Source organism: Spea bombifrons, chromosome 1 (assembly GCF_027358695.1).
Source record: "Spea bombifrons isolate aSpeBom1 chromosome 1, aSpeBom1.2.pri, whole genome shotgun sequence".
NCBI classification, from domain to species: Eukaryota; Metazoa; Chordata; class Amphibia; order Anura; family Pelobatidae; genus Spea; species Spea bombifrons.
In genome coordinates, this window is record NC_071087.1 from 37,063,963 (window position 1) to 37,088,858 (window position 24,896).

Below are 24,896 nucleotides of genomic sequence, written 5' to 3' on the forward strand. Positions count from 1 at the left end.
TTGGTAATGGCTTGTTGGGATAAACTAGAGGGACATTTTGTCAACCTTACCATGTAACTATTGATCAATCCTCACTGAAAAGCCAATAAAGCTATGATCTAAACCATCCCTGTGTAATATGTGGTGGATCACCCTAAAACCCATTGTGGGTGGGCAACTTTCATTCACGTTCTATCGAATAAGGTACTTTCTATCTTGATAACATCCATTAAAGAGGACATTAGCCCCAATGCGCCAGTCTAATAGAGATAATTTGTGAATGATTTGGCCATCTTTGCTAATGTTAAGCAGTTTTACATCTATACGGAAGACTAAGGAACTTATCTTTACGAACTAGTTGTGTTTCTCCCAGGCTGGTGGGAAGAAAAGCCATCTGAACGTTATCTGCTGTAAGCCTAAAAAAACCTGGGCGTGATCGGAAACTGCGCAGCGTTCAGCAGATATTTAGCAAACATCTAAAAGGTTTTTAAAAAAACAAAAAACTTTTTTACAGTATGTTAAAAAATGCAGGTGAACAATGGACAAAAACATTTAACCAGAAGTCTAAAATTCACATTGGTCTTTATATACCCCAACCATTTCCACGGGAGAGGCAATCAGATTACACCCAAGTTTGCACCGAGAGACAGCAAACGTTAGTTTCTTAATGTGTAAACGGAATAACGTTCTATGAAAGACTAACGTTAAAGATCTGCTACACTGGATGACTTCTACGACATAAAATTACACTAAAAGACAACCCATACCATAAGTGCATAACATGTCAAACCCCCACTGAATAATAATAATAATAATAATAATGCCATAAAATAAACGGCAGACTGCATTTAGAAGCATTACGTGACGCTACAGTGGGAAACACATAGAAATATCTATTAAATGATGTATTTCAGTAGATTTTGCACATTTTCAGGCTAGCAGCTCAGAAAAGCGCTTAACGTGAATTGAAGGCACTGACCCATTGATCCGACACTCAGCCTTCCCATCGGCCATAATTCCGGGGAATACAGACCCCTAAAGCTCAGAAAAATGTTCATTTTCACACGTATTGGCCAATGGTTATAATCGAGAGCTACAGAGGGATGGTGTGGGAACGCACGGCCATACGGCGTGACACTGACAGGAGTACATCAAATCCTAGTGAAAACTCTACGTGGAATACAGGGGAGCTTCAGACGCAATGCTCCAGATATAAACACTAAATTTGGTCCAAGCATTAACCCATCACACAACAGCAGCGGTTATATCCCCAGAATACAGTAAAGTCACAGAACAACCCTAAAACCTCTAACCCACCAAAATCCTATCCTTCCATCTTGTTCTGATCTTTATGGATCCACCTACATATCCCCATGTATGCTTAATATTCCCTCAATGTGTTAGCATCTACCACTCCTGCTGGGAGGCAGTTTCACTCATCTATCACTCCTAAGCACAACACTCTTACATTAGATCTACGCTTCTGCCCTTCTTGTTTTAGATGACAGCGTCTCGTTATCGCCTGTACTTCGTTAAATGCTTCCATCACATCTCTCCTCCAAGCTATAAATATTGATGTCTTAGGGTTTCCCCCGTTTTAGTAAAGCCCTGTCCAATATGTCACCATTCTTCCGGTGATGGGGTCGCCGTTTAGTGCATACATTTAGAACACTGCCCGCGCGTGCTCCGTGCGACACTATCGCGACTGCAGTGCTGACAAGCGTGATATGCAGATCGTGGCAGGCGCTTCGAACGAACCAACGGAGTAACAGACGGTACGTATTTCACGTGTTGGCTGGAAACCTATTTTGCGGCAGGGCGGTAATTCCCACCCCGCACTGGCTCGCAGTACAGAGCGGGCGCCCGGATAACAGAGTACGGGAGCCTCGTTTAACGAAGCCAACTCCAGATGGGCATGGAAGCCAAACTGGGCCGAAGCATGACTCCTACATTAACTTACCGGGATGCGAGGAGGAAAGGATCTCCGCAAGATCAACCGGCGATGCCTATAGAGGTTAATAGGAGAAAGGGGGGCTGGAGACAAGTCCGAATCCTCCCGTTCTCCTTTCCTTTGCGGTGTCGCTCACGCTTCTCCCCGACCGCCAACGTGCAAGCAGCACGAAGAGAAACCGGTCAAGATGGCTCCCAGCCCCTCCCACAGACCTGGCGTGGGGAGACGACGTAAGCGCTGCGTTTCACACTGGAACGCAGAACTGCACCGAAGCTGCGACGTCATCAGAAGGCGCCGAAGAAACGGAGGGCCGGCAGTTTGGCAGGAGGGTGTTTGAACTGTATGTATCATTCCTGACGATGAAGTAAATACGACGGGGAAGCGCCTGTGTGAGAACCTAGCCTATACAAATCTTTAACAGTAGTGTTATGAGATGTGGGTAAATGTATTGACCGTCGGGAAAATGCTAATTTTAGATATTTATGTCATTATTGGGCTACAGGTTTTGTATTTCATAAAATATAAGATGTTTTAACATCCTGTAGGTATACATATTGTTGACAAAACAATTAAATTATAACTTATATAACAAAACAAATTATAATTCCATTAAGGTGATTTAATGCAAAACCTAGTTTTTTTTAAGTTTTTATTAAACAGGCATCTGTAGTTATTTACATTTACCAAATCTTGCTACTCTATTTTAGCAGGCTGAATACTAGGAGGATCTGGGTGCCCTTTTCTTCCTCTGTATTGTGTGGATGACAGGAGTTTAATTCAACATCATATATTGTTTCAAAATATAGTATATAATGTTTCCAACCAACTCTATAATCAGCCATTTGCATGCGTTCTAGCTGTTATCGTGGTCCTGTTTATTAGACAAACACCCATCTAATAGTACTGCTTGTGATCTCTCAGTGTGGTGTTTGAGCATGACTGACACCGATGGCTGCCTCCTTGCCTTCTCAGTATTAACCTACATTACTGTATACAACCCTTTGTTTTATCCTCAAGGAGATATTTTTTCCCCATGGGTCTTCCCCTCCTAAGAGGTTATAAGCCTGTGAATATCAGAAGCAGATTCCCCCGCAATTAACAGATAGTAACAAATATTCCAACTGAGGGCCTGGAAGCTAATCAGCTGCAATGGATCCATTAAGCTTTTTAGACATCCTTTGGTCATTTAAAAGTCTAGGAGGGGAATCTGGAGAAGAGTGCATTAGATCATGAAAAATGTTTTCCTCATTTGATAAATGTGTAAAATCTGTCAACATTCATATGTGGTTAAACTTGTACTCAATGCACACATAAGGGACCATTGTAATAGATTCCCTCCTACTGCCTCAAAAAGTTGAAATGAACAGCCCCCCCCCCTCCAATAGTATATTATAAAAAAATGTAAATTAAGAATTCTGTATTGCATTTCATTAAGCCCATTTTACTTCCAGATCAGGATCACCCATTGCTGTATTAGACATGTATTGAACAGTCCATTGTATAATGCATACTTTGAAACACAGCTGTACATTTTTGTTGCAGGTTTTCATCTTCAGAAGATAAGATATTTGGATAGAAAGTACCCAAAAAATATATTTATGGTTTTTTTTTTTTTTTTTAATAGTAGAAAATGACAACTCCCAACAAAACGCCTCCTGGTGCTGATCCCAACCAGCTCAAAAGGACTGGAACTGTTCGTGAAATTGGATCTCAAGCTGTATGGTCTTTGTCATCTTGTAAGCCAGGTATGCGCAACATAGTTATTACTAGACTTAGCAGTTTATTAAAATGTCATTGATTTGCAACCCCTTAAGGACCAAGGCTTTTTACACTACAGGACAGCAGCAATTTTTGTCTTTCTACTATGGCTTTGTTCAACCATAATGTCCCTCTTTTTCAGTTAGTGTACCCACACAAATTATATATTGTTTAAATGGCATTTAAAAATGTTTTTTTATGTATTTAAGATAGTGAAATTAATGGAACAAAATGGAGAGTTTTGTGCATTGATGTTGGATGATCAAAAACAAGCCCCTTAATTACTTTTAGAGCCATAGAAGAGGAATATGCTTGCGTTTCAAATATGAATTTTTATTTATTTTTTGTTTGTTTTTAAATTTAATACAGAAATGATTTACCTACACATTATCACTGTCCTGATACATTTGTAGACCTTCAGCTTGCTGTAGAAAAATGGGAAACAATGTTATCAGTAAATGATATACATTTTGTTCCAATGTATTCATTTATATGTTAATTATGTGCATTCATTCATGTTTATAATGAATGTTCCTTTTATTGCAAAATTGGCTAATGTGCTGTTGGCACCACAAGATAACATTAGTATATAGGAGCGAATGGATTGGTAGTGAGTGAATGCTTGTGCATTCATGCGCAGAAAGCCAAGCATTACAGAATGATTGAATTCGGCTGATAGCCCCAAGTTCAGAGACTGAATAAGAGGAAGTAACCAGTAAAGCAGTGTAGTTTACTCGTTATGCTTTTGTGAGTGTGCTGCCAAAATATATATAGTTTCATTGTTTCTTGTAGTTATTTCGACTCTTTGCGATTGCCCACACATATAACAACACTTTCCTTGATACGTTTTAACAGGTCTCAGGTTTTTTTTGTTTTTTTTTAAGGATTTGGAGTTGACCAGTTACGAGATGACAATCTAGAAACATACTGGCAGTCGGATGGATCTCAGCCTCATTTAGTGAATATTCAATTTAGGTAAAGCATTTTTACTATTTTATATATCCATGAAGTTATAAAGCCACTAGATTAATACACATTATCGTCTAAAGGACCATGCAAGATGGAGAGTTGTGTTGATGGAACAATTCTGTTTTATCCTTCTTATAAGCTTGGTCAAGCCAGGTTGGTACTTTTGCAAAATTGACATGAAAAGGTTTATTTTGTTGTGAACAGAACTTTTGTAGTGTTTGGCCTGTTAAACAGATTTTCTATTCATTTTTTAACCAATGAATGGCTGAACGTGTTCACTTTGGGCAGAATAACTGGACTATTCACTGAGAGCCCCAATTGCGTTTTAATACTACTACTGCTGATTACACTACATCTAACGGCATCTATAAAAGAAGGCTTTTTAAAATATTTTTAATGATGTTGGAAAAATAAATCATGGTTCTAATAGCTGACTATTGCAAGGTCTGTTAGAACATGCTTTTACCGAGCCACAGCTTAGTATCCGCTTGTGCAAGACATTCCCGAAAACCTCCTTTGGTTTGTGGGTAGAGTAACTCAAGGAAAGCAATGAAAACTGAAATTGGCTTCACTCGAAAATGTAGAAAATGTGGTGGGTGTTCACAGCTCAATGGTTCATTTTGCTGCCAAACTTGGCTGGTTGGGTGAATCTCTTTGCACTGTATGGCAGATGACTATTGTACCTTCCTTGAATTATTCTGCTTATGGAACCTTGTATATCGACTGTTATATTCTTTCCAATGACGAATAAAGACATTTTTCAAAAAAAGAAATTCACTTTACTCAGTAGGAATGCAAACAACATCATCATTAATGAAAAACAGCCAGTGGATTCTCTTAGATTCTCTTAGTCTTTTTCTATCATATTGATTGGAGAGGTGTTACATTCTTCTAACCACAAAATAACACATTTTCTACAAAACTTTGTACGATATATGTATGTGTATGTGTATATATATATATAATATATATATATATTCATCATCAAAGTGTTTTATTTTTTTTAACTTGCAGAAGGAAGACAACTGTGAAAGCTTTATGTATTTATGCAGACTACAAGTCAGATGAGAGCTACACACCAAGTAAAATCTCTGTTAGAGTGGGAAACAACTTTCACAACCTTCAGGAGATTCGGGTAGGTTGATTTGTATGTTTTGATTTTGCTCCAAAAACACAGACTGATTGTTTTTCGTGTTTACCAGTATAATGTACGCTCTGCTGAACATGTAAACTCCTAGTGTTTCAAACCTGGAATCATGAGGTTTGGACTGAATCTTTATTTTTGTAACCACTTCCAATATACTCTGGAACTCAACTCAGAACTGACAAAACATTTGCTGTTAAGAAGATGATTTTAACTTCTGTTAGATGTTACATGTAGGGTCCCGGTTAATTCTATAAACAGATGGCATTCCTGAAATATGATGTGAATCAATATCTTTTTGTGCTTTCTTACATGCTAATAGGATTGTTAGCAAACATAGATTTTGCTTAAATACTGGACTGAAGAATTGTTTGTAGACTAATATAGTTGAAAGCCTTTTAGTGCATTCTCTGTTGATAAGGCTGTCCCGTTTAATATGTCCACTATAGTAGCCTCTCTTTCTTACAGTGACCTGAGAATTAATACAATGTAAAATTCAAAATGTCAAGAGTTTTGCTACATATTAAAGGGACCGTCTTATCAGACCTTTGTGATCATGGGACATCTGCAAGAAAACAAGGGAGCAAACTTGCAAGGACAGTCTGTATGAATATTCATAACATGTTTTTATGTTGTATATTGTTTATTTTAATGTTTTCACTTTACTTTTGTAATGGCACTACAGAAGCTGCTGTATAAATAAAATGCAATGTAATAATGGCCTTATGCCCATTCCACATATGTTTACATCCTCTCACCTGTACAGGGTCCCAGGTTTGCTAGTTCTCTGGGGTACTGACCACTTTGGACCCAAACTAGTCCAATGCTATATTCTGTCACAGCTGCGCTGAAATATTAGTCTTGAAGAGGAGGGAAATTGATGCCAGCCCCCTCTCTGCTGTTCCCCCCTTATCCCTGGGACCTTTGTTGAATCCCTTTCTAGCTATCACCCCGTCATCCTCAGGTTTCACTCCACCTGTTTTTGCTGTTTTGAGGGTTACCGCTTCTTTGTTCACATCAGTGTATGAATGATTGATGCCGTGCTGGGACCCAGTACACTACTTACAATGTATGTTTGGACCTTACTATTATATACATATATAAATTGTTGAACTAGGCCTTAGCTTGCTGCCAAGTATGTTTCCTTGGGTTGTAGCTGAGTTAAGTCACTGAATCAGACTTATATTTGGATAATCAGATATATTTGGAGATGTTTTATGGCAAAATTGGCCCAGATTCTAAAGAGATTTTGCCATAATTGAAAAGATATGCCAAACAGACTAACTCGGTGGAGGTTGGGAACAGCATTTAAATAGCATTTAAGTCAAATGCCTCCATCAGTCTTCTAGAGTTCAACATCAAGTCAAATTTCCTCTGCATGAGGGAACCAACAACCCCAGATGTACGGTGCTGTGAAAAAGTATTTGCCCCTTCCCAATTACCGTATTGGCTCGGATATAGGCCGCCCCCGTATATAGGCCGCACCCTAAAAGTTTGGTGCTTTTTTAAAGAAAAAGTTTTTTTTCTTTAAAAAAGCACCAAAAAAAACATGCTGCCACTCTGTCTCCCCCCCCGAGATACGCTGCCGCTGTCCTCCCTCCCCGCGATACGCTGCCGCTGTCCTCCCTCCCCGCGATACGCTGCCGCTGTCCTCCCTCCCCGAGATCCGCTGCCGCTGTCCTCCCTCCCCGAGATCCGCTGCCGCTGTCCTCCCTCACCGCGATCCGCTGCCGCTGTCCTCCCTCACCGCGATCCGCTGCCGCTGTCCTCCCTCCCCGCGATCCGCTGCCGCTGTCCTCCCTCCCCGCGATCCGCTGCCGCTGTCCTCCCTCCCCGCGATCCGCTGCCGCTGTCCTCCTCTGCCCCCCCTCCTCGACTTACCGGAGCAGACTCCCGGGTGTCTTGCGGGGCCGGCGAGGGACATCTACGCAATACGCGTATGCAACTTCCGGTACCGGAAGTTGCATGCGCGTATTGCGTAAATGTCTCCCGCCGGCCCCGCAAGACACCCGGGAGTCTGCTCCGGTAAGTCGGGGGTGGGCAGAGGTAAAACGCTTAGATAACCTCCCGTGCCGGCACCCCCCCCCCGTGGGAAGTGCTGGCAGGGGAGGCTGTCTGAGCGTATCGGGGAGTAGGATGCAGGTCCCCTGCACCGCTGCGGGGGATCTGTATCTTAACCCCGCTGCCTGCCCGGCGCCCGGGACTGCATGTCCCGGGCGTCGGGCGCTAGAGCCCGAATATAGGCCGCACCCCCACTTTAAAAACTTAAAGTGGGGGAAAAAAGTGCGGCCTATATTCGAGCCAATACGGTATTTCTATTTTTGCTTATTTGTCATATTTAAATGTTTCAGAGCATCCAAATAATTTTAATATAAGACAACATGAGTAAGCACTCAGGTAAAGAGTTAATCAAAACCTGTATCAGCCATGTGAAAAAGCTATCGTCCCACTAAACCTAATAGCTGGTTGTGCCTTTGGCTTCAACAACTGCAATCACACTTTTGCCATACCTGACAATGAGTCTTTTCCGTCACTGTGGAAGACACTTTTGTCCCGCTTGTCTTTATTGTAATTCAGCCACCTTGGAGAGTTTTGCACATGAACTGCCTTTTTAAGGTCATGCCACAGCATCTCACTCAGATTCAAGTCAGGACTTTGACTCGGCCACTCCAACACCTTCATTTTGTTTCTTTTGAGCCATTCAGAGGTAGGCTTGGGTTATGCAGCAGGACAATGATCCGAAGAACACAAACAACTGCACTCGAGCTTTAGGTCGCAAACTGATGGCCGGACATTCTCCTTAAGGATTTACTGGGAGAAAGCAGAATTCATGGTTCCCCCAAAGATGTGTTTTGGTAAATGTGAGACAAGCCTTTGATCTTTTTGGTCAGCAGTGGTTTTTGCCTTCTAACTCTCACATTCATGCAGTTTTTATAGTCTCTTATTGTTGCATTAAGAGCCTGCAGCTCTTTACATGTTCGTTTGGGTTCTTCTGTGACTTGCTAGATGAGTAGGTGATGAGGAATTTTGGTGGGCCGTCCACTCCTGGGAAGGTTTACCATGGTTCCAGGTTCTCTCCATTTGTAGATAACTGCTCTCACCGAGGTTCACTGGAGTCTCAGGGTCATAGAATGACTTTGTATCCATTTCCAGAGAGGATAGATGTCAAGCCTATAAACTACCACCAATGAGGATAACCAGTCTGACACCCTGTCTTTAAAAGTTTCTTGAAATTACAGGCCTAATGTATTATCATTTTATTCTAATTTATTACAATTACCATTAAGTATATTTCCCTTTAACTTTTTTTTTTATCATAGATCTTCTTTTCCCTTTACATCTTTTTTGATATTTTTATATATATATGTATATATATATATATAATTTTCTTTTTTTCTTTTTTGTTTTTTCCTTCGCTCATCTGTCCTGGTTTGCTCTTATTTCTGTTTTTAATGTCTCATTTACACCTCAACTTGGATCGTAGCATTTGTTTCTGTATGTTTTGTAGAAAGGTGTTAAGTGCAAATATCAAGCTATTTGACTTTATTTGCTTAACAAAGATGGCCTCCAAGTTTGAAAATATCAATACTGCCCAGCTATCAAAACATTGTTTTAGTTCTAGGTTAAAAAAAAAAATCCAGTTTCATTTTTTTTTCTCACTCGTATAGCCGCTGTTGGAAGGGGGGCTTCATGGTTGACTATGTATTTTCATCCAGCCCATAAACACCATGTTTTAGCCACAAGAGAGTGGAAAGCCTTTTTTTCAGCCTGAAAAGTACTTTTTGCACGGATAGAAAAGAAGCAGCGTTTCAGGTGTATCACAAGGCCCGGCTGTTATTTGTACGTCACTGGGGATTTATCAGCGTACGCAGAGTATTAAAATAAATAGTCAAATGGAATCCTTGGTACACACAGCTGTGGCCTGCCCATGTGAACGATATCTTACTAAAAAGTAATTCTACGTACACAGACTGCGTTAGGTATAGGTTGGGGAGAAAAATAACCGTAATATTCATTACTCTGCAATTTAATGCAAAGAGACAAAGATATGAAATGTACAAGAAAGTGGATTACAGGATATTAAATGCATACTAGGAGAGGACAGTGTCGGGTGCCAATTTGGCAATGGTTATGTCTGTGTATACAGATATTCATACTGTCATGTGATACCAAGCAAAGAGTTCGGAAGCCTTTGGAAGATACCAATATTCTGAGAATCACTCTCAAGGAAGAATTTAAATGTACTTTGGTGAAAAGGCCCTTCTCCTGTATTTTCACCTTAATGTCTTTAGACCAGGGATGGCCAACAGGTAGCTCTTGTGCTTTTGAGCAATTTCAACTCTTATGGTGCTCTGCCCATGAACCGAACCTTTATTTGGGATGCTGAAAGTTGTAGATCAATTGCAATCTGAGAGTGATTCCCATTTTAGATATTGCTTGCATTGTGGGTCTATCATTCTTCACCTTAAGACAAATTTACTAAGACGGATCTTGTTAATGAGAAACTGAATACAAGTGCAAAACTTTTGTTATGACGTGTGGTCAACTACAAGATCAACTGCTGCCAGATGATTTAAGTAAGATTTGGGTTACCTCAAGATCAGCCGAAAGACCTGCAATACTTACTACTTCTAATCAACTTTAACTTTTTTAGAGGGGGCTAATATTTGATTGTATTGTCTAAAAGTCTGATTGATATTGTTATAAGCTCATTAATACTGCTTGAAATATTTGACAGTGAGCGAGGCTGGACATTCCCCTCTGTCCTCCACTAGATGTCAGGATTGCTTTGGTTTACAAGATCGAAACCCAATTCCTTTGCAACAAGTTACTGTTATACGAGCAAGGCCCTTCACCTTCTCTCATTGATTTTATATTGTTTATTCATAAATTATTCTGATTTTTTATGGCTAAAATGGGGTCACAACATACTCTTATGGCATGTATGAAATATGATACAATATTTAAACCTAATTTCTGGAGACCTAACTTACTTGGCACCCCTTGGCTAAAACAGAATAGGCATATCAGCGGAAAAAAGTGAATTTTGAAGAAGAAAAAAAGACACTTGTTTACATATAAACCTTTTCCCTCTCCCATCTCTAAAATATTTTTTTGTATTGTGACAACTATAAATGACTGATGCCATCTTAACTAACATGACAGATGACACAGAACAAGAGGGGATTAAACCATTTTTTTTATCCAATACCTATATTATTGTATACAACACTGTATTTTATGCTCAATAAATATTTTTTCCAAGGGACTTCCCATGTGAAGACCCCTCAGATCTGTCATATAAAAGATATTGATTTGGTCTCCTCTACCATCAGTAGAGCATTAAGCCCCATGTTCACCATAGTTCACAGGTTTTTGAAATTTAACATATCTATGGATTTTGACAACTACACCCAGGCATCATTTAGAGAATTGGCATGATAGAGTGAATAAGTGTAATAGTGAAGTTTAAGACTCTACAAATCAATGTCCTTGTATTACATATAGCATTTTATAGCCAAGCAGAAACATTACACGACAGTATGGCTTGTTTCATTTTGTCGCCAGATAATGCCATCAAAAGTGGTGTTAGAAGGCAAGAAAAAAATATATACACGCTACCTTTCAAAAGTTTGGGGTCACTTAGAAATGTCCTTGTTATTGAAAGAAACACAAATTTTTGTCCATTAAAATAGCATCAAATGGACCAGAAATACAGTGTAGCTGGAAAATGCTGCTTTTTGATGGAATATCTCAATAGGCTAATGGGGGCTTTTTATCAGCAACCATCACTCCTGTGTTCCAATAGCACGTTGTGTTCACTAATCAAAGTTTAAAAGGTAAATCATTAGAAAAGCTTTTTGCATTTATGTTACTGGAAACACTTACCCGTGCTCCCCCCGGCAGATTCTGCAATGGCTCGCAGCACTCCACACTGCCGCTTGCAAGCAGGCCGCCTCCCGGCCGTACTGGACACTCTGAAAAGGTTGTGTGTGTGACCCCAAACTTTTGAACGGTACTGTATATGAGAGAGAGAGAGAGAGAGAGAGAGAGAGAAAAAAAGGGGTCTATTCAGTAAAGAGAGAGAGTTGACAAAAGCGTTGTTTTAACCCCTTCAGGATGTTTTTATCGTCTCTGTCCATCTGTAATTTTCCTCTATTAGATTTATTGTTTAGACACAAGTAGGACTTATTTTTGGTCATATAGTCTATGACTATATGTTTATATAGTTTCAAAAGAATGTGGCCACCTGACCATCACACCTATATGAGCTAATAGGACAATGCCCCCCCCCCCATTTGCGGATTTGCTGCTATACCAGTCTTCTCTACTGGAGTGGCTTTCCACAAGATTTTGGAGAGTTTCTGTTGGATATTTTGCCCATTCATCCAGTAGAGCATTTGTGAGGTCAGGCACTGGTGTTGGATGAGAAGACCTGGCTTGCAATCTCCTTTCCAGTTCATCCCAAAGGTGTTGGGATGGCTGAGGCTGAGGTCATGGATCTGTGTGGGCCAGTCAAGTTCTTTCACACCAAACCCATCCAACCTTTTTTTGCCCCTGAAAAAACGCTCCAATTAGCCCTCCTCCACCAAACTTTACAGTAGGCACTATGCAGTCCAGTAGGTAGCATTCTCCTCTTTTAATGTAACGGTACTCAGAGCGCCGCCGAATTCAATTTTCAGAGCGGAGACCCGTTTTCATTTGACAGCTTGAGCTCCCTTGCACCTGGTGGTACTTAGTCCGGCAGGTGCACAAAAGGACCAGTTTTAAGTGACTTAACCCCTATGTCCTGGTCCTTAAGGGGAAAGCTCCTCGACTTCGCTATTCATTATGAAGGGCCAAACCTAGTTGGCTTCTGCTGCAGGAAGAACTTTGCCCTTCATAGTGAATAGTGAAACCAACAACTCCCCCTTTTAGTGAAAAGAGAGGGGGGAAAAAGTTTTGTAGCAGTAACCTGCTTGATACATTGATTTGAGCTCTGATAAACAGAATAGTAATGTTTTTAGATGTGATTTCTTTAAAGCTTGGAAAGGCAACTTTAGTTTACGATACCCAAGTGATTTCCAGTGATCTCCAGTGATCCACTTTGTAATCCATGGCCAAAGATCAGCAAGTTGGATTCTGAGACCTTGTTCCTCTGACTGCTTACTATCCATTAAATCATTATATTTTGGCCTGGCAGACTCCATCACCATATAGTAGAGTATTTTATTGAACTTTTTTTATGTTTTGCGTTATGTTACCAGGATGCCAATTTGAATTACGGTATTTAATATTCAGTTCCACGGGCCCAAAACTTGGTCTCTGAAACTGTTGCAGAGTCATTTACAGTTTATGGGCTTTCTGGAAATTGAGTGTGACAGCATTATCCATTTACGTGAGTGTGTTCGGAGATGTATAATAAAAATATGTGTGGGAGAATGGACAATCCAAAATAAGTCCAGCCTTGTGGTTTCTGATAGAGTGCCAATGAATTCTGTTTCTCCTATTTATGGGATCTTCTTTCCTGTCTCCATTGTTATATTTATGTTCCCTGGTCATTATAGACCATGCAGCCAGGGAAGATTTAAAAGAAATCGCTAACCGCAGCAGTCTTAATTTTCCACGTGTGTTGTTGAAATATCATTCATATTTGATGTTTGTTGTGTTTACGTAGATTTACATTCAATTGTTTATTGGTTTTACCATTATGGTCTTACACATTTTTATGACATTATCACAAGACGGTAGACCGTTGTGATCATCGGTGCAAATATAGCAGTCAAACCTGCTCACGTAAATGTGATAGTCGGTCTTCATTTTGTCGGAAATTCAGAATATGTTCATGCTTTTATTCTTATACATTTTTTTTATACTTGAGGATGGAAGACTTTTTGGCTGATAAGCCATATGTTGTAATGCGGGTGGAGTAGTGTGTGTGCTGACAGATAAATACTTTGTCTAAACCCAAAGCTATACATTTACAACACGTCTTAGAAACCAAAGAATACACCAGTTACACAAATGTTTTTCCCTGAAATGTAAATCTCTAATAGGATAGCAGATAATCTGTTAAAAGTTCTCTAAAACGATTGTTTAACCCTTTGGGTAGCAGAGGGGATTACCTTATATCTAGCTTACCTCAAATGGTATTTTACGTGTTTATAAAATCTCAGTCATATTCAATCATATTCATTTTAAATATTAGTTGTGGTCTGTTTTGCAGATGCATGAGGGGTTCTGCTGAACCCCCACAAATCCCTTTGCCCCTTTCCCCACCTCCCCAGCTAAATGCTTTGCAGGAGATATATTGGACTCCGGGGCTGACTCTGGTGAACACTGCGTGCCGGGTCCTAGACTCCAACGTAAGTGTGTAAAGTCTTCCCATTGATTTCAGTGGGAACACTTTCCTGACACTAATTGGCTGCGTAAGCTGTCAATCGGTGACAAGAGAGTAATCAATGGAAGTACTTCCCTGCCACTGACTTTTTTTTAACGTATCCATTTAGTTATCATGATTAAAGTGGAAATTATTCATATGAATAAAACCATAATTGAATCTAGCATTGAGAAATCTCAGTTCCCAGCCCAGCTAGAAAGATGCTATGTTGACTCTGCCTGTATGGTGTAAGCAGGTTACACATGGAGCTTTCACTTGGATCTTGCAAATTTCAAATGATCAAACCATGCTGCAAGCTGAATACATAGAGTAGACCATAAGGAATATACCACCCACATTGCCCCCTCCCAATAGCCTAACGTTTTTCCTACCAAACAGATTGCTCTGTGATTGTAAGGAATAAGTATGTAATATAATAAAATAAATACATGTATTATTTCTGTTTCAGATGAGCAGTCACCTACCCGTGATTCACTTTTGTTTGTGAAGCTGTTATTAAGTTATTGCGACCTGCTAGCCTCTTAATGGGAGATGGGAACAAGGCACCTCGTTGCTTCCCGTGACAAAGCATGCCATGTAACCATGAAAACATGAATGTTGGGGTCTAGTATACTCGCACAAGCCAGGTGCTGTCACGATTTTTTTTTTTATTTGCGGCAATACTCTGATTTAGCACAGAGTGCTTCCAATATCTGCTCGGGCTATTACCTTCCCGAAGTGCCGCTGGGAAAACCAACACACAACTGTAACACTGAATGTAACTAGGGACCCCCTATGCAAAACTTTATAAAAATGTTCCTGCTTCAATTATTCAATTAATATTTTTTTTTTAAAATAGCACTTTTTGCTAGGTACCTTGCTGACATTTATAAAAACGTCTTATTGAAAAGTGGTGGGATTTAGCGAAGAACTTCCGCAAGTACGGTTTGTTGACAGCAGACTTTACTGTAGTTTTCTGAGCTCACAAATTAAAACAAAGGTAAAATAAGTTAATATCAAAGGTCTCTAGTTCCTAAATGTATATAAAACATATAAAGTAATGCAATGTTTAACAAATACTTGGTACTCCTGTCTGATATGTAAGTGTTAAGTATTGCTTCCCTGTTTTCATCTTAAAAAAAAAAAAAAAAAATCTTGTTGGCTTGTGAAAAACGTTGGTGGCCACCTGCACTGGCACATAAACTCAATACAAACTGCCAGCCAGATGCACTCTGTACTGTCACCATGCGCGAATATTGGTTAAATTAGACTCACATAAACAGTGACGCTTTTATAGCCGGTTTTGGCTGTTTTTCCTCTGGGACTCCGGAAAGGCATCCTGGGGAAGCTAGACTTGGGTTCCACGCATACCACCTACACATTTATTTATTAACCAGAAAATTTCACACACTTTTATAAAGATATTTCAACATAATTAGATGCAGGATATTCATGCCAGAAAAATAAAACATTCTCGGTCAAGGTCTTGAAAGCTTCTGAAAAGATAAAAAAAAATAAAATGTAATTGTTGCATTCTCTGCTTTCATGTAAGCGATAAACACTTAAATACTTAAAAATGTAACATTTTTTAAGATACAACTAAAATTGAGATCAATACACGTTAATCGCATCCCGGCCGTAGTAAAACCAGATTAATTTTCTCTTTTTTTGTTTTATATACATACTTTATCTTTCTGAATTATCTTAAATAGTTGCTTGGAACAAACGGTAAGGAGCACCGAGTGGTTGTAATATTATCCTGTTTATGCTTTCTGCCCGATAGGAAATAAAGCAAAAATTAGGTAGCAGATGTCAAACCTCAATATGTTTCTGCAAGAAGATACTTTTGTTTTCCTCTCCGGGACAAAATAGACAAGTCTGAAATAGAGGCGAAGCTGGAGATTACTTTACTGCAATTGAATCGACCCCAAACTTACACAAACTAAAAATAAACGCTGAGACCGTAGGAGAAACAAAACGGTGTCTTTTACCTAAACCGAGCGATACAATGTGTAATAAGGGATTTTGTGGTTTAACAGCTCAGTGCATGTCCTCGAAAGTTGTTCTCTCTCCGCAACGTGGGTGGCTGGTTACGCTACTATATAATGTATTGTAGTTGGCTCTCCCCACTTGTCAGGGTTAGCGCTCAGCCATTCGTAAAAGTTTCCCATTGTTCTATCATGTGAACCGAGGCTATTTTAGAAGTGTCCCCAAACCATTGAAAGGAGTCTAATTAGAAAGTATGATACTGAAATACTGTTTATGGTGGCATGTGTTTTTCCTTTTTTTATTTTTTTATTTAAAATGTAGCATAATTCTTATTATTTTGCATTATCCTAAATACATATTATAGGCAATTTAGTTTTTTTTTTAAATGCGTAACAGTACGATCTGCATTTATTCTGATGGACTCTGGCAACTATTAGCATTTTAGCAAATAATGCAATTTCTACCAAGAGTTACAAAAAAGGGAAGAAAAGGGAACTTAGTGTGAGGTCCTTGTAAAATGAACCTCTGGAACGTTACGTTATTTCTGCACTTTTTTTTTTATCGGTTCTGTCTTTTAAGTAATGTGATTAGAAACCACATCTTTTGAGCAGAAGAGATGAATGCATTTTATCACACTCTTTATTTACATACATTTTAGTACCTGTTATCTTAGAGATTGGCACCCACTGTAATAAACAGTGTATTTAAGTTGCATTGTGCCAATGTCTTATGAGCATTATCCAAAAATAATAATAAATAAATAAAATAAAATGAAAATGCTAACTTGCCTGCTGGGCTGTATGCAACAAGCTTGTGCGAACATCATTGCCTGCTGTGTTCACGCATCATTTTCACCATTCCCCTTACTATAACTGTGTTACTGGTTAATATTTATTTTTCTTTAAGGCAGTAAAGCAATTAGTCTACAACAAATTATCTTGCACATTATTTTTACTTGAATTCCATATTCTATAATACTTTTATGACCATATACCCATGTATTTAATTAATAAGCTGTATTTAAAGTTGCCGTTTTACTTGGCATGCTAAAGCACAGGGATCTTAGTCAATATCTTTTTTTTCTGTCTCCCCAAAATGTAATTACTGAGATGCAACAGAAGCCATTTAAGTTTCTTTGACAAAAGCCAAAGTTCATGCTTTTGCGTCACAGGTTGGTATTCGTGGGAACAAAATGAGTCAAAATTTTACATGATTAAAGAATTATTGCTGGCATTGGGCGTTACTAGAGTACTAAAAATGATACTTCTAATACCTAAAATTTAAAAGTGTTAAATTCAGGAAAACAACATGTCGTTAGTTGATCAGTTAAGATGATGTAGAGAAGTAAGTTTTAAGAGGGCGCTTTGGGTAGAGTTACTAACGTTTACGCCCAAGAGGAGTCAACTCCTTAATGTCGTGCAAGAGTCGGAAGGCAAATATCACAGGTGTCTGAAGACACATGTCAAGTCTTAAGGGGGTACATAGAGTACTGGAAATGGATACTAAAGTCATTTTAATGCAGACATTGTGGCAGCTAGTGCCGTATGGCAAATGTGTACTTTGGACATCCCAAAGGGTAAATACTTTGATATGGTCTCTGTCATGAAGACTCTGTAATCTCCCATGGTTATAGTATTGTTTGGACTGGAACATTAATACCATGAAGATAAAGATAAAGGGGTTCCATTATTCTATTGGTAAGAAATCATTTTGAATAATCTTCAAGTAAAAAATAAAGTACCAGCATGGTTGTTCTTCATGGTCAAAATAAACCCGTGGTGTTAGAATTGGGATTAATACAAACCTGAACCTATTTTCTGGAAGAGTAAATAGCAGTAAATACGTACAATAAATCTGAAACTGAAATGTTCCTTTTATTCATTTTAATCTTTTTTTTTTTGGACTATTCAACAAAGTACTTAATTCACTGGTGGCCAAGACGCAAAAGACAGTGAATACAGATTGTTGGCACGGACAAGCATTACACTTTTGTAAATCACCAAGTATAAAGCAGTGCTTCCTAGGCAGTTGAAATGAAAAACTACATAGTAAAGTCCAGGTTGCTTCTGTAATTTGTAAAGATCTTTTCCTATATCTACAGTGCATAACTATGTTCTAAAGACCACTGGGGAGATTTTAAAGGTGTAATAATGCCTTATAAACATATACTTTGCCTAAGGAAACACATTTTATTTAGTCTAAGACAATATAAATGGACAAATTTTAGTGCCAAAATACAGCTTTAGAAACAAATAATGACAAAAATTGCTTGGGGGGGGGTTTAAAGTGGAAGCATGCTGGCTGCTGACCTATTGCAAAATCCACAGGCTAGCATACTAGAGAAAATGGCCTTTCTGACACGTAGGGATCAGGGATTTTGATGTCATAGGTACCCTCTAATCTCTCTTCTAAATCTCCCCTTACTCGATAATATGTAAGAAAAATAAATAAAACACACAAATTATAATACATTACCCTACATGGTCTCTGCATAATCTGTTATACTGTGTACTGTCAAATACAGGTATGTACTATCCAATCTATTGAATACATTTACTAAAGGGCGTATTATTAAGTTTCCAGTACTTCTACTGTTTTGTTTGGCATTTTATAGGAAATAATTGGGGGGGATACACAGTGTTCTCTAAAGTAAGTATGGATAAGGTATATGAATAACTTAAGTTGCCCTGAAAAAATGTATATATGGGCATAGCAGCCTGTCTGTTTTTTTTCCTTGGGGGTACTGGATCACATGATAGGTTGATGCACCTCTTGGCTATAACTTTTGTTGGGATTTTTGAAGCTTTCTCGTATATTTGTTTGACTCTAAGTTGATTCTTGTGAGCAGGGCTACTTAATATTTGTATTGGATGGGCTATAAATATTTTTACATGTGTGCTGTGTGTTGGCGAACAAGGCTGTTTAGAAAAAACAATGATGTCACATAATAAAGTCTGTTGGGTCCTCAAGCGGGCTGCAAGCCATAGAACAGCAGGGCAACCATGCTCTTGCATTAGTCATTTTCCCACACAGATCTAAAGACCATTGGTTTGGCTCAATGTTAACTTACTTGTCATCTGATATAAATTAGCAGAGGTTTCAAAGTATAGCACCCAGGAGCAGCCAACTTACTAGTAAAGGAATCCTCATAAAACAGGGTCTGTGATAGTATTGTTTACTGTGGAGATTGTGGGTGTGCTAACCACAAAACGGAGCTGTTGTAGATATTGCCTGACTTTCAAGATCAACGCTGCCCATCCATTCTTGGGCCATCTTTGTATTTCTATGGTTTTTATAATGTCACAAGTGCACCATGGTGGACCAACCCCATGTGTTTCTCCTGCATTAAGGGCTGAGCTGGCCCTGAGACCTCTACTCCAGCTGCCCATGAAACTCACCTGCTTTGGTGAGTACACGTTCTTGGAATAAATGTGATCTTCCACAACTCCAATAACCTGGGATAAGTATGAGAATGTAGAAAATAAGTAAAAGTGCACATTTTTCTGTATTCCACACTGGATGGGGGTAATAATGGTCATCTGCTGATGAATAATTTCATATTTTCACATTAAGGGTGCTCTTTAAGGGCAAGGAGCGAATTCCTTAAGTACTACATGTAAACAACCGTATAGATATCGGTATATACTACACATTATCTGTGTTTCTTCATGGTCCATGTGAGTGATATTTTATATTCAGAAAATTTCACTGGGCGGTGCTAGATACTTGTGTAGTAGAATTTAGCTAAACGGACTATACAATCCAAACATGACACCAAAACAAGTCAGTTCCTTTATCACAGCCAAGTCAAAAGGCTGTGAGCCAACAGACATTCTCGCTTAAGCCATAAAAGATAATTCAAGTAATATTGCCCGACACTGTTCTCATATGCGTTTAGAAGTTACCATGAGGGTATGCTTAATGTGTCTGCACACACAGACGTTTCATGTAGCGTTGTGTGTGGCACTAGCAAAGTAGCCAAAAGGGCAGTTCCCTTAATTACTTCCAATGTTGACATCACCGATGCCTTATGAATCAGCTGCTGTAAGCCACTGAAAGGTTCCTGCAGCCAGTTTAAGACAGAGGGCAGCATTTGCTTTCATGACTCTGTGGATAAAATGCCTCTAAATTGTTACATTTTGATTTTTTTTAGTTTTCTCTTTGTGTAGGTATACTACTTTTGGATGGAGGGGGGAGTACAAAATGTCCCTTTTCTTTTACTGTATGTAATACTCGAAGCACAGTTAATTGTAATTTTCATCTGTGATGACATTGTGGATATCTGACAATGCTTCTGATGTTCAAGGTGCTGTTCCTCTTAGACAAAAAAGGAATTGAGCTCTTTAGCAAGTACATTTAAGCAGATGTGCCATTTTAGATTTTTGTCTGACGCTTTAATCTAATAGAAATAACCCAGCAATTTTTTAACAAGCCTGTAAAGTTTATATGACAACAGCCTATTGTCTTCTGTTCCATGTAACATCTAAGTATTAAAAAAAAAACCTGAACATATTTTCCCCATTTACATTGAGCGGTTTGGATACTTAATAGTACTAGGAATAGTTTTTGTAATGGTGCATTCATTTATGTGCACAACTCAGGAGAGTAGGTAGAACATAATGTCTAAATAGCCAGTATATAGTAATTCTGTGAGTTAAATAAAAAAGGTGTATTTGCGTGTAGTAGATAATGAGTGATAGCAAACCAGAGCATGGAGCAAGATGTAGCGAGGATAAGCCGGATGAGAAATATGGGAATAGCTGTAGTAAATATTTAATTAGAATGGGTAAAATAGTCATTTAGGATGTCAAGTATAGAGGAGGTAGTGGACAATAGAGGTATTGTGAACCCTACATGATGAAAATTTTGTTTTCAGTTTTTTATTTCACCCCTTCAATCTTGATTCTACACTTGACACTCTTTGCTTTTGTATATCACAGTATGCATTGGTGTCAATCAAACGGGAAGGTATTGAAAACAATGCAAAAAATGATTATCTCTGCATTAGCTGTTATACATTGAACATTAAACCGCTACCATCCTCTATAGCATATTTGAGAATTTAGACTGAACTTTTAGTATTTTACGGACTGTTTACTCAAGTATGATTTGCGTTGTTGGCTGTGTTAACTGCTTGATCCTAAATGTGAAATGCTTGGTCATGATTAGCCATTGCTTCTTATCCTATGGGCAGTTTATAGTGCTCATGAACTAGCTTTTAATTGAAACCTATCCGTATTCTGGTGTAAAGTCCAGATTATTATTGTGTCTGTTTGCATTAATTGTACAATGTTTGTTCAAAATATATGTGCCCATATATCTAATCCTTCTCCGTGATTCCTAATTTTTGTAAAGATCTTCCTTACAACAGTTCTGCTACCAAGTTTGTTCAGTTTGTACTCCACACCCTTCTCAGCACTAGTCTACTGTGTCTGTTTCAATGAGAAATCAAAGCTTCTGATCTAGTAAGGGATACTGCCAAAGATGCAGAAGTCATCTCCTTACATGGTGGTCTTAATGTCTCATAACTGTTTGCTGCTATAAAAGAGCTTTCTTCCTACAATTGAGTCTTTCACTAGTATCCATTCTGCTTGTTTTTGTTTGGGTTTTTCCTTAAAGCGTCTCTTGTAGGGGCTCTCCTTTTAACTTTGTTGGAACTTTTGAAGTTTCTTTTGGATCAGACATCATCTGCCTTTTTGGAACTACTGCCTCACTTTTGCAAGTTTGACTTCTACCTAAAAAAAAAGAGGTGGCCACAAGCCAGATTCTAACACTTTAAGTGTTGACAGGTACAGCACTATGGCTGGACAGTGATATCTGTTAAAAGGACAAGTGACTATAGACTTGAGAGTGAATTTTTTTTTTCTGCTTGACATTTGTTATTGAGGACTTTCCAGACAGGAAAACATACATGTAGATCTTCTGGCAGGATGGTTGAATTTTTCCTAAGGTAACCTTTTTCTGTATGACTTTTCCACATAAAGCAGTAAGTCATGCATTTACCTTGCATTTTTATTCTCTTTTACGTTTACAAATGTTGTCAGAACCAAAGATGCAATGTCCAGTTTATAGTCAACCTGGTTAATAATGGCTTATTCTTACACATATAAAGTAAGAGGGCACAAAAAGAAATTGTATAGATTATAAAACTGCTATAAGGGTGGGTATCTCCCAACACTCATAGATACCCAATATTACACAATGTGGCTTAAGTCAATGCTAATCATGCACTTGGATATTTATTTTTGTTCTCAAATTATTGTTAGGAATTTGAATGCTTATATTTGAGTTGTGATTCATTATGAAATTATATTTTAAATAGCTTTGGATTGAAATTTATGGATGATCAGCAATGTGCTTGATTTCATATTATTGGTTACGTAATACTCGTAAAATATTTGCTTTACTTTGGTAACCAATACAATATGATTAACCAGGAATATTCGAGTTACAAAGTGATGAATACATTTGTCAGAACAACCTTTTTTTGTGCACGCGCCATAATGTAAGTTATGTTATGAAGTCATACTTGTGGAGTATGGCAAGTGGCTGCCCATGGGTATGATACAGTACATGCAGCATGGTTGAAGACAAGGGATATATATATATATATTTCTGTGATAACTTTACCAATGAAATTTATTTTTTAACAAATGTTGATAATTTGATTGTTTTGGTGTGCAACTTGAGAATTATGTAATCTAATAAAAGAGAAGCTGACATTGATGTTAAAGTAACACAATAAGTGCAATAATATGCAAATGTAGGTCTGGTGGATATAAACAATAGTCTTTTTAGTTTCAGTGAACGTAATGTAGATTTCTGTAATCTTATCTCTTTTTGCCTTCAATTGGATTCATTGGTGAATCGAGATATCCGTATATATTGGATATATATATAATATATAATACTGTGTCATATGTTTATTAACCCATTGAAAACAATGCGTTGTCATTAAGGGGTTAAGGTTAAAAATGTGTTAATGTTAGCAGGTATTTATATTATATTAACATGGAGCACTTATCACTGTTATCACTTATTAAATGTATTCCTATATTTTGCTTTATTTTATAGCAACTTGAATTAGTGGAACCCAGTGGCTGGATACATGTTCCTTTGACTGATGCTCATAAAAAGTCAATTCGAACCTTCATGATTCAGATTGCGGTTTTGGCGAATCATCAGAACGGGAGAGACACACACATGAGGCAGATTAAAGTCTTTACACCAGTGGAAGAAAGCTCTATAGGCAAATTCCCCAGGTGCACAACCATTGATTTCATGATGCACCGCTTCATCCGATGATGCTCTATTCCAGATCAAATAAACAGCTAAGATATTTTGGTTTCTCATACAAAAACTTTTTTTTTTTTTTAATTTTTCTTTGGAAGGCATTTTTTTTACTCAGAGAATATTATTATTTTACCATTTAGGAACACTTCCTGGATTACCAGTTGGAAATCTTTGACCGTTAATTTGTGTTCAGATGTGTTCCTCTTCGCATTAAGTTAAATGCCATTTTTTAATTTCACTTAAGGTATACTTTTATTATATTTTTAATAAAATATTACTTTTTAACATATCTACAGATGTGCTGTTCTGTTAAGTCAGTGTCCTGATTATGCGAGAGTTAAGTAAAGTTTATCATTGTATGTAATGCATCCAGTGCAAATGATGAAAATGTCATTTATTTATTCTCACCCTCGCATGCACAATCAACACAACATATGTTCTTCAAGATCCCCCAAGCACAATAAGACTCAACATTCTTAGTTTTCACAGCTCAAGGAAGGTATCCTGTAGAGGGACAGTGTCTAGTTACCTCTTAATGTGTGCAAAATGTGATCAATATATATTCCTAAAGCTATTTTGAATGATAAGATTAGTAGTATTGTTTAGAAAGCCTTCTGATTTGCCATCAATAATTCTATATCCATAAACACTTTTAATATGTGGGGTTTTTAAACTACAATTTTCAACTTCAGAGAAATATAAAGGGCTAAAAGGCAAAACAGATGGTCTTAAATGTTAAACACCTTCTGAAAATGTATGAGTTTCATGTTTGGTTTATGCCAGATTAAATATCCTCTAACTATTTTTAACATATATTTACAGAAGCAAGTGCTTGATTTTTTTTTTTAACACAAATATAGAATTATATGATGAAATATTTAATAGAAAACAAACTGAAAAATATATTATACCCGATAAAGTGTTGGTGGGAGCTCTATTTCCCCTGTGACTCTGCCCTGTTTTTCATGTCTTTCCCCTGTGGAAATTTTTGGCCTTATGTAGCCAACAGCTATTTTGTGATTTTCCTCCAGTTTATTGTTAGCTAAAGGTTGGTGAATGGCAATGGGAATTGTAGTTCCACAATTGGAAAGATACCTGTTGGCTACCCTTGCCTTATAAATCTTACTTAGCATCAGTATGTTGGAATCACTCACTGGTCTCTAATAAAGATGGCGGCTTGCAGGAGAGTTGAACATTTTAACTCCCTCATATCATCATATATTATGACAAGCAAACCCCAGTGAACTTCAGCAGGAAGGGATGAGTTGATCCTGTATAATGCTGGTCTCAAACCACAATTATAGATCATGCTTTATCATCCAGCCTTGACTATAGGTAGATAAAATGTAATGTAAGGTAGATCTCTTTAAAAGCGTGGAGATTCTTATTGACTAGCCTCTTTTCAAAACTCAAGTATTGGTTTTACCCACCTGTGCCTCCACATGCTGTTTTTA

The 24,896-nt window shown here is 38.1% G+C and overlaps 1 protein-coding gene across 3 annotated transcripts; it reads left to right on the forward strand.

The window, feature by feature from the left end:
- The first annotated feature begins 1,724 nt into the window (after window positions 1–1,724).
- Window positions 1,725–23,731, forward strand: ANAPC10 (anaphase promoting complex subunit 10). 3 transcript variants are annotated; one of them, XM_053460871.1, is made up of 5 exons: window positions 1,725–1,754; window positions 3,555–3,675; window positions 4,573–4,663; window positions 5,672–5,792; window positions 23,224–23,731. In XM_053460871.1, exons 2-5 carry the CDS (start codon window positions 3,561–3,563, stop codon window positions 23,452–23,454), a joined length of 558 nt encoding a protein of 185 aa, XP_053316846.1. In that variant the 5' UTR covers window positions 1,725–1,754; window positions 3,555–3,560; the 3' UTR covers window positions 23,455–23,731. The 3 variants fall into 3 exon arrangements, with proteins under 3 accessions (XP_053316846.1, XP_053316838.1, XP_053316829.1); XM_053460863.1 differs by lacking the exon at window positions 1,725–1,754 and adding an exon at window positions 2,219–2,270; XM_053460854.1 differs by lacking the exon at window positions 1,725–1,754 and adding an exon at window positions 2,224–2,319.
- The last annotated feature ends 1,165 nt before the right edge of the window (window positions 23,732–24,896 follow it).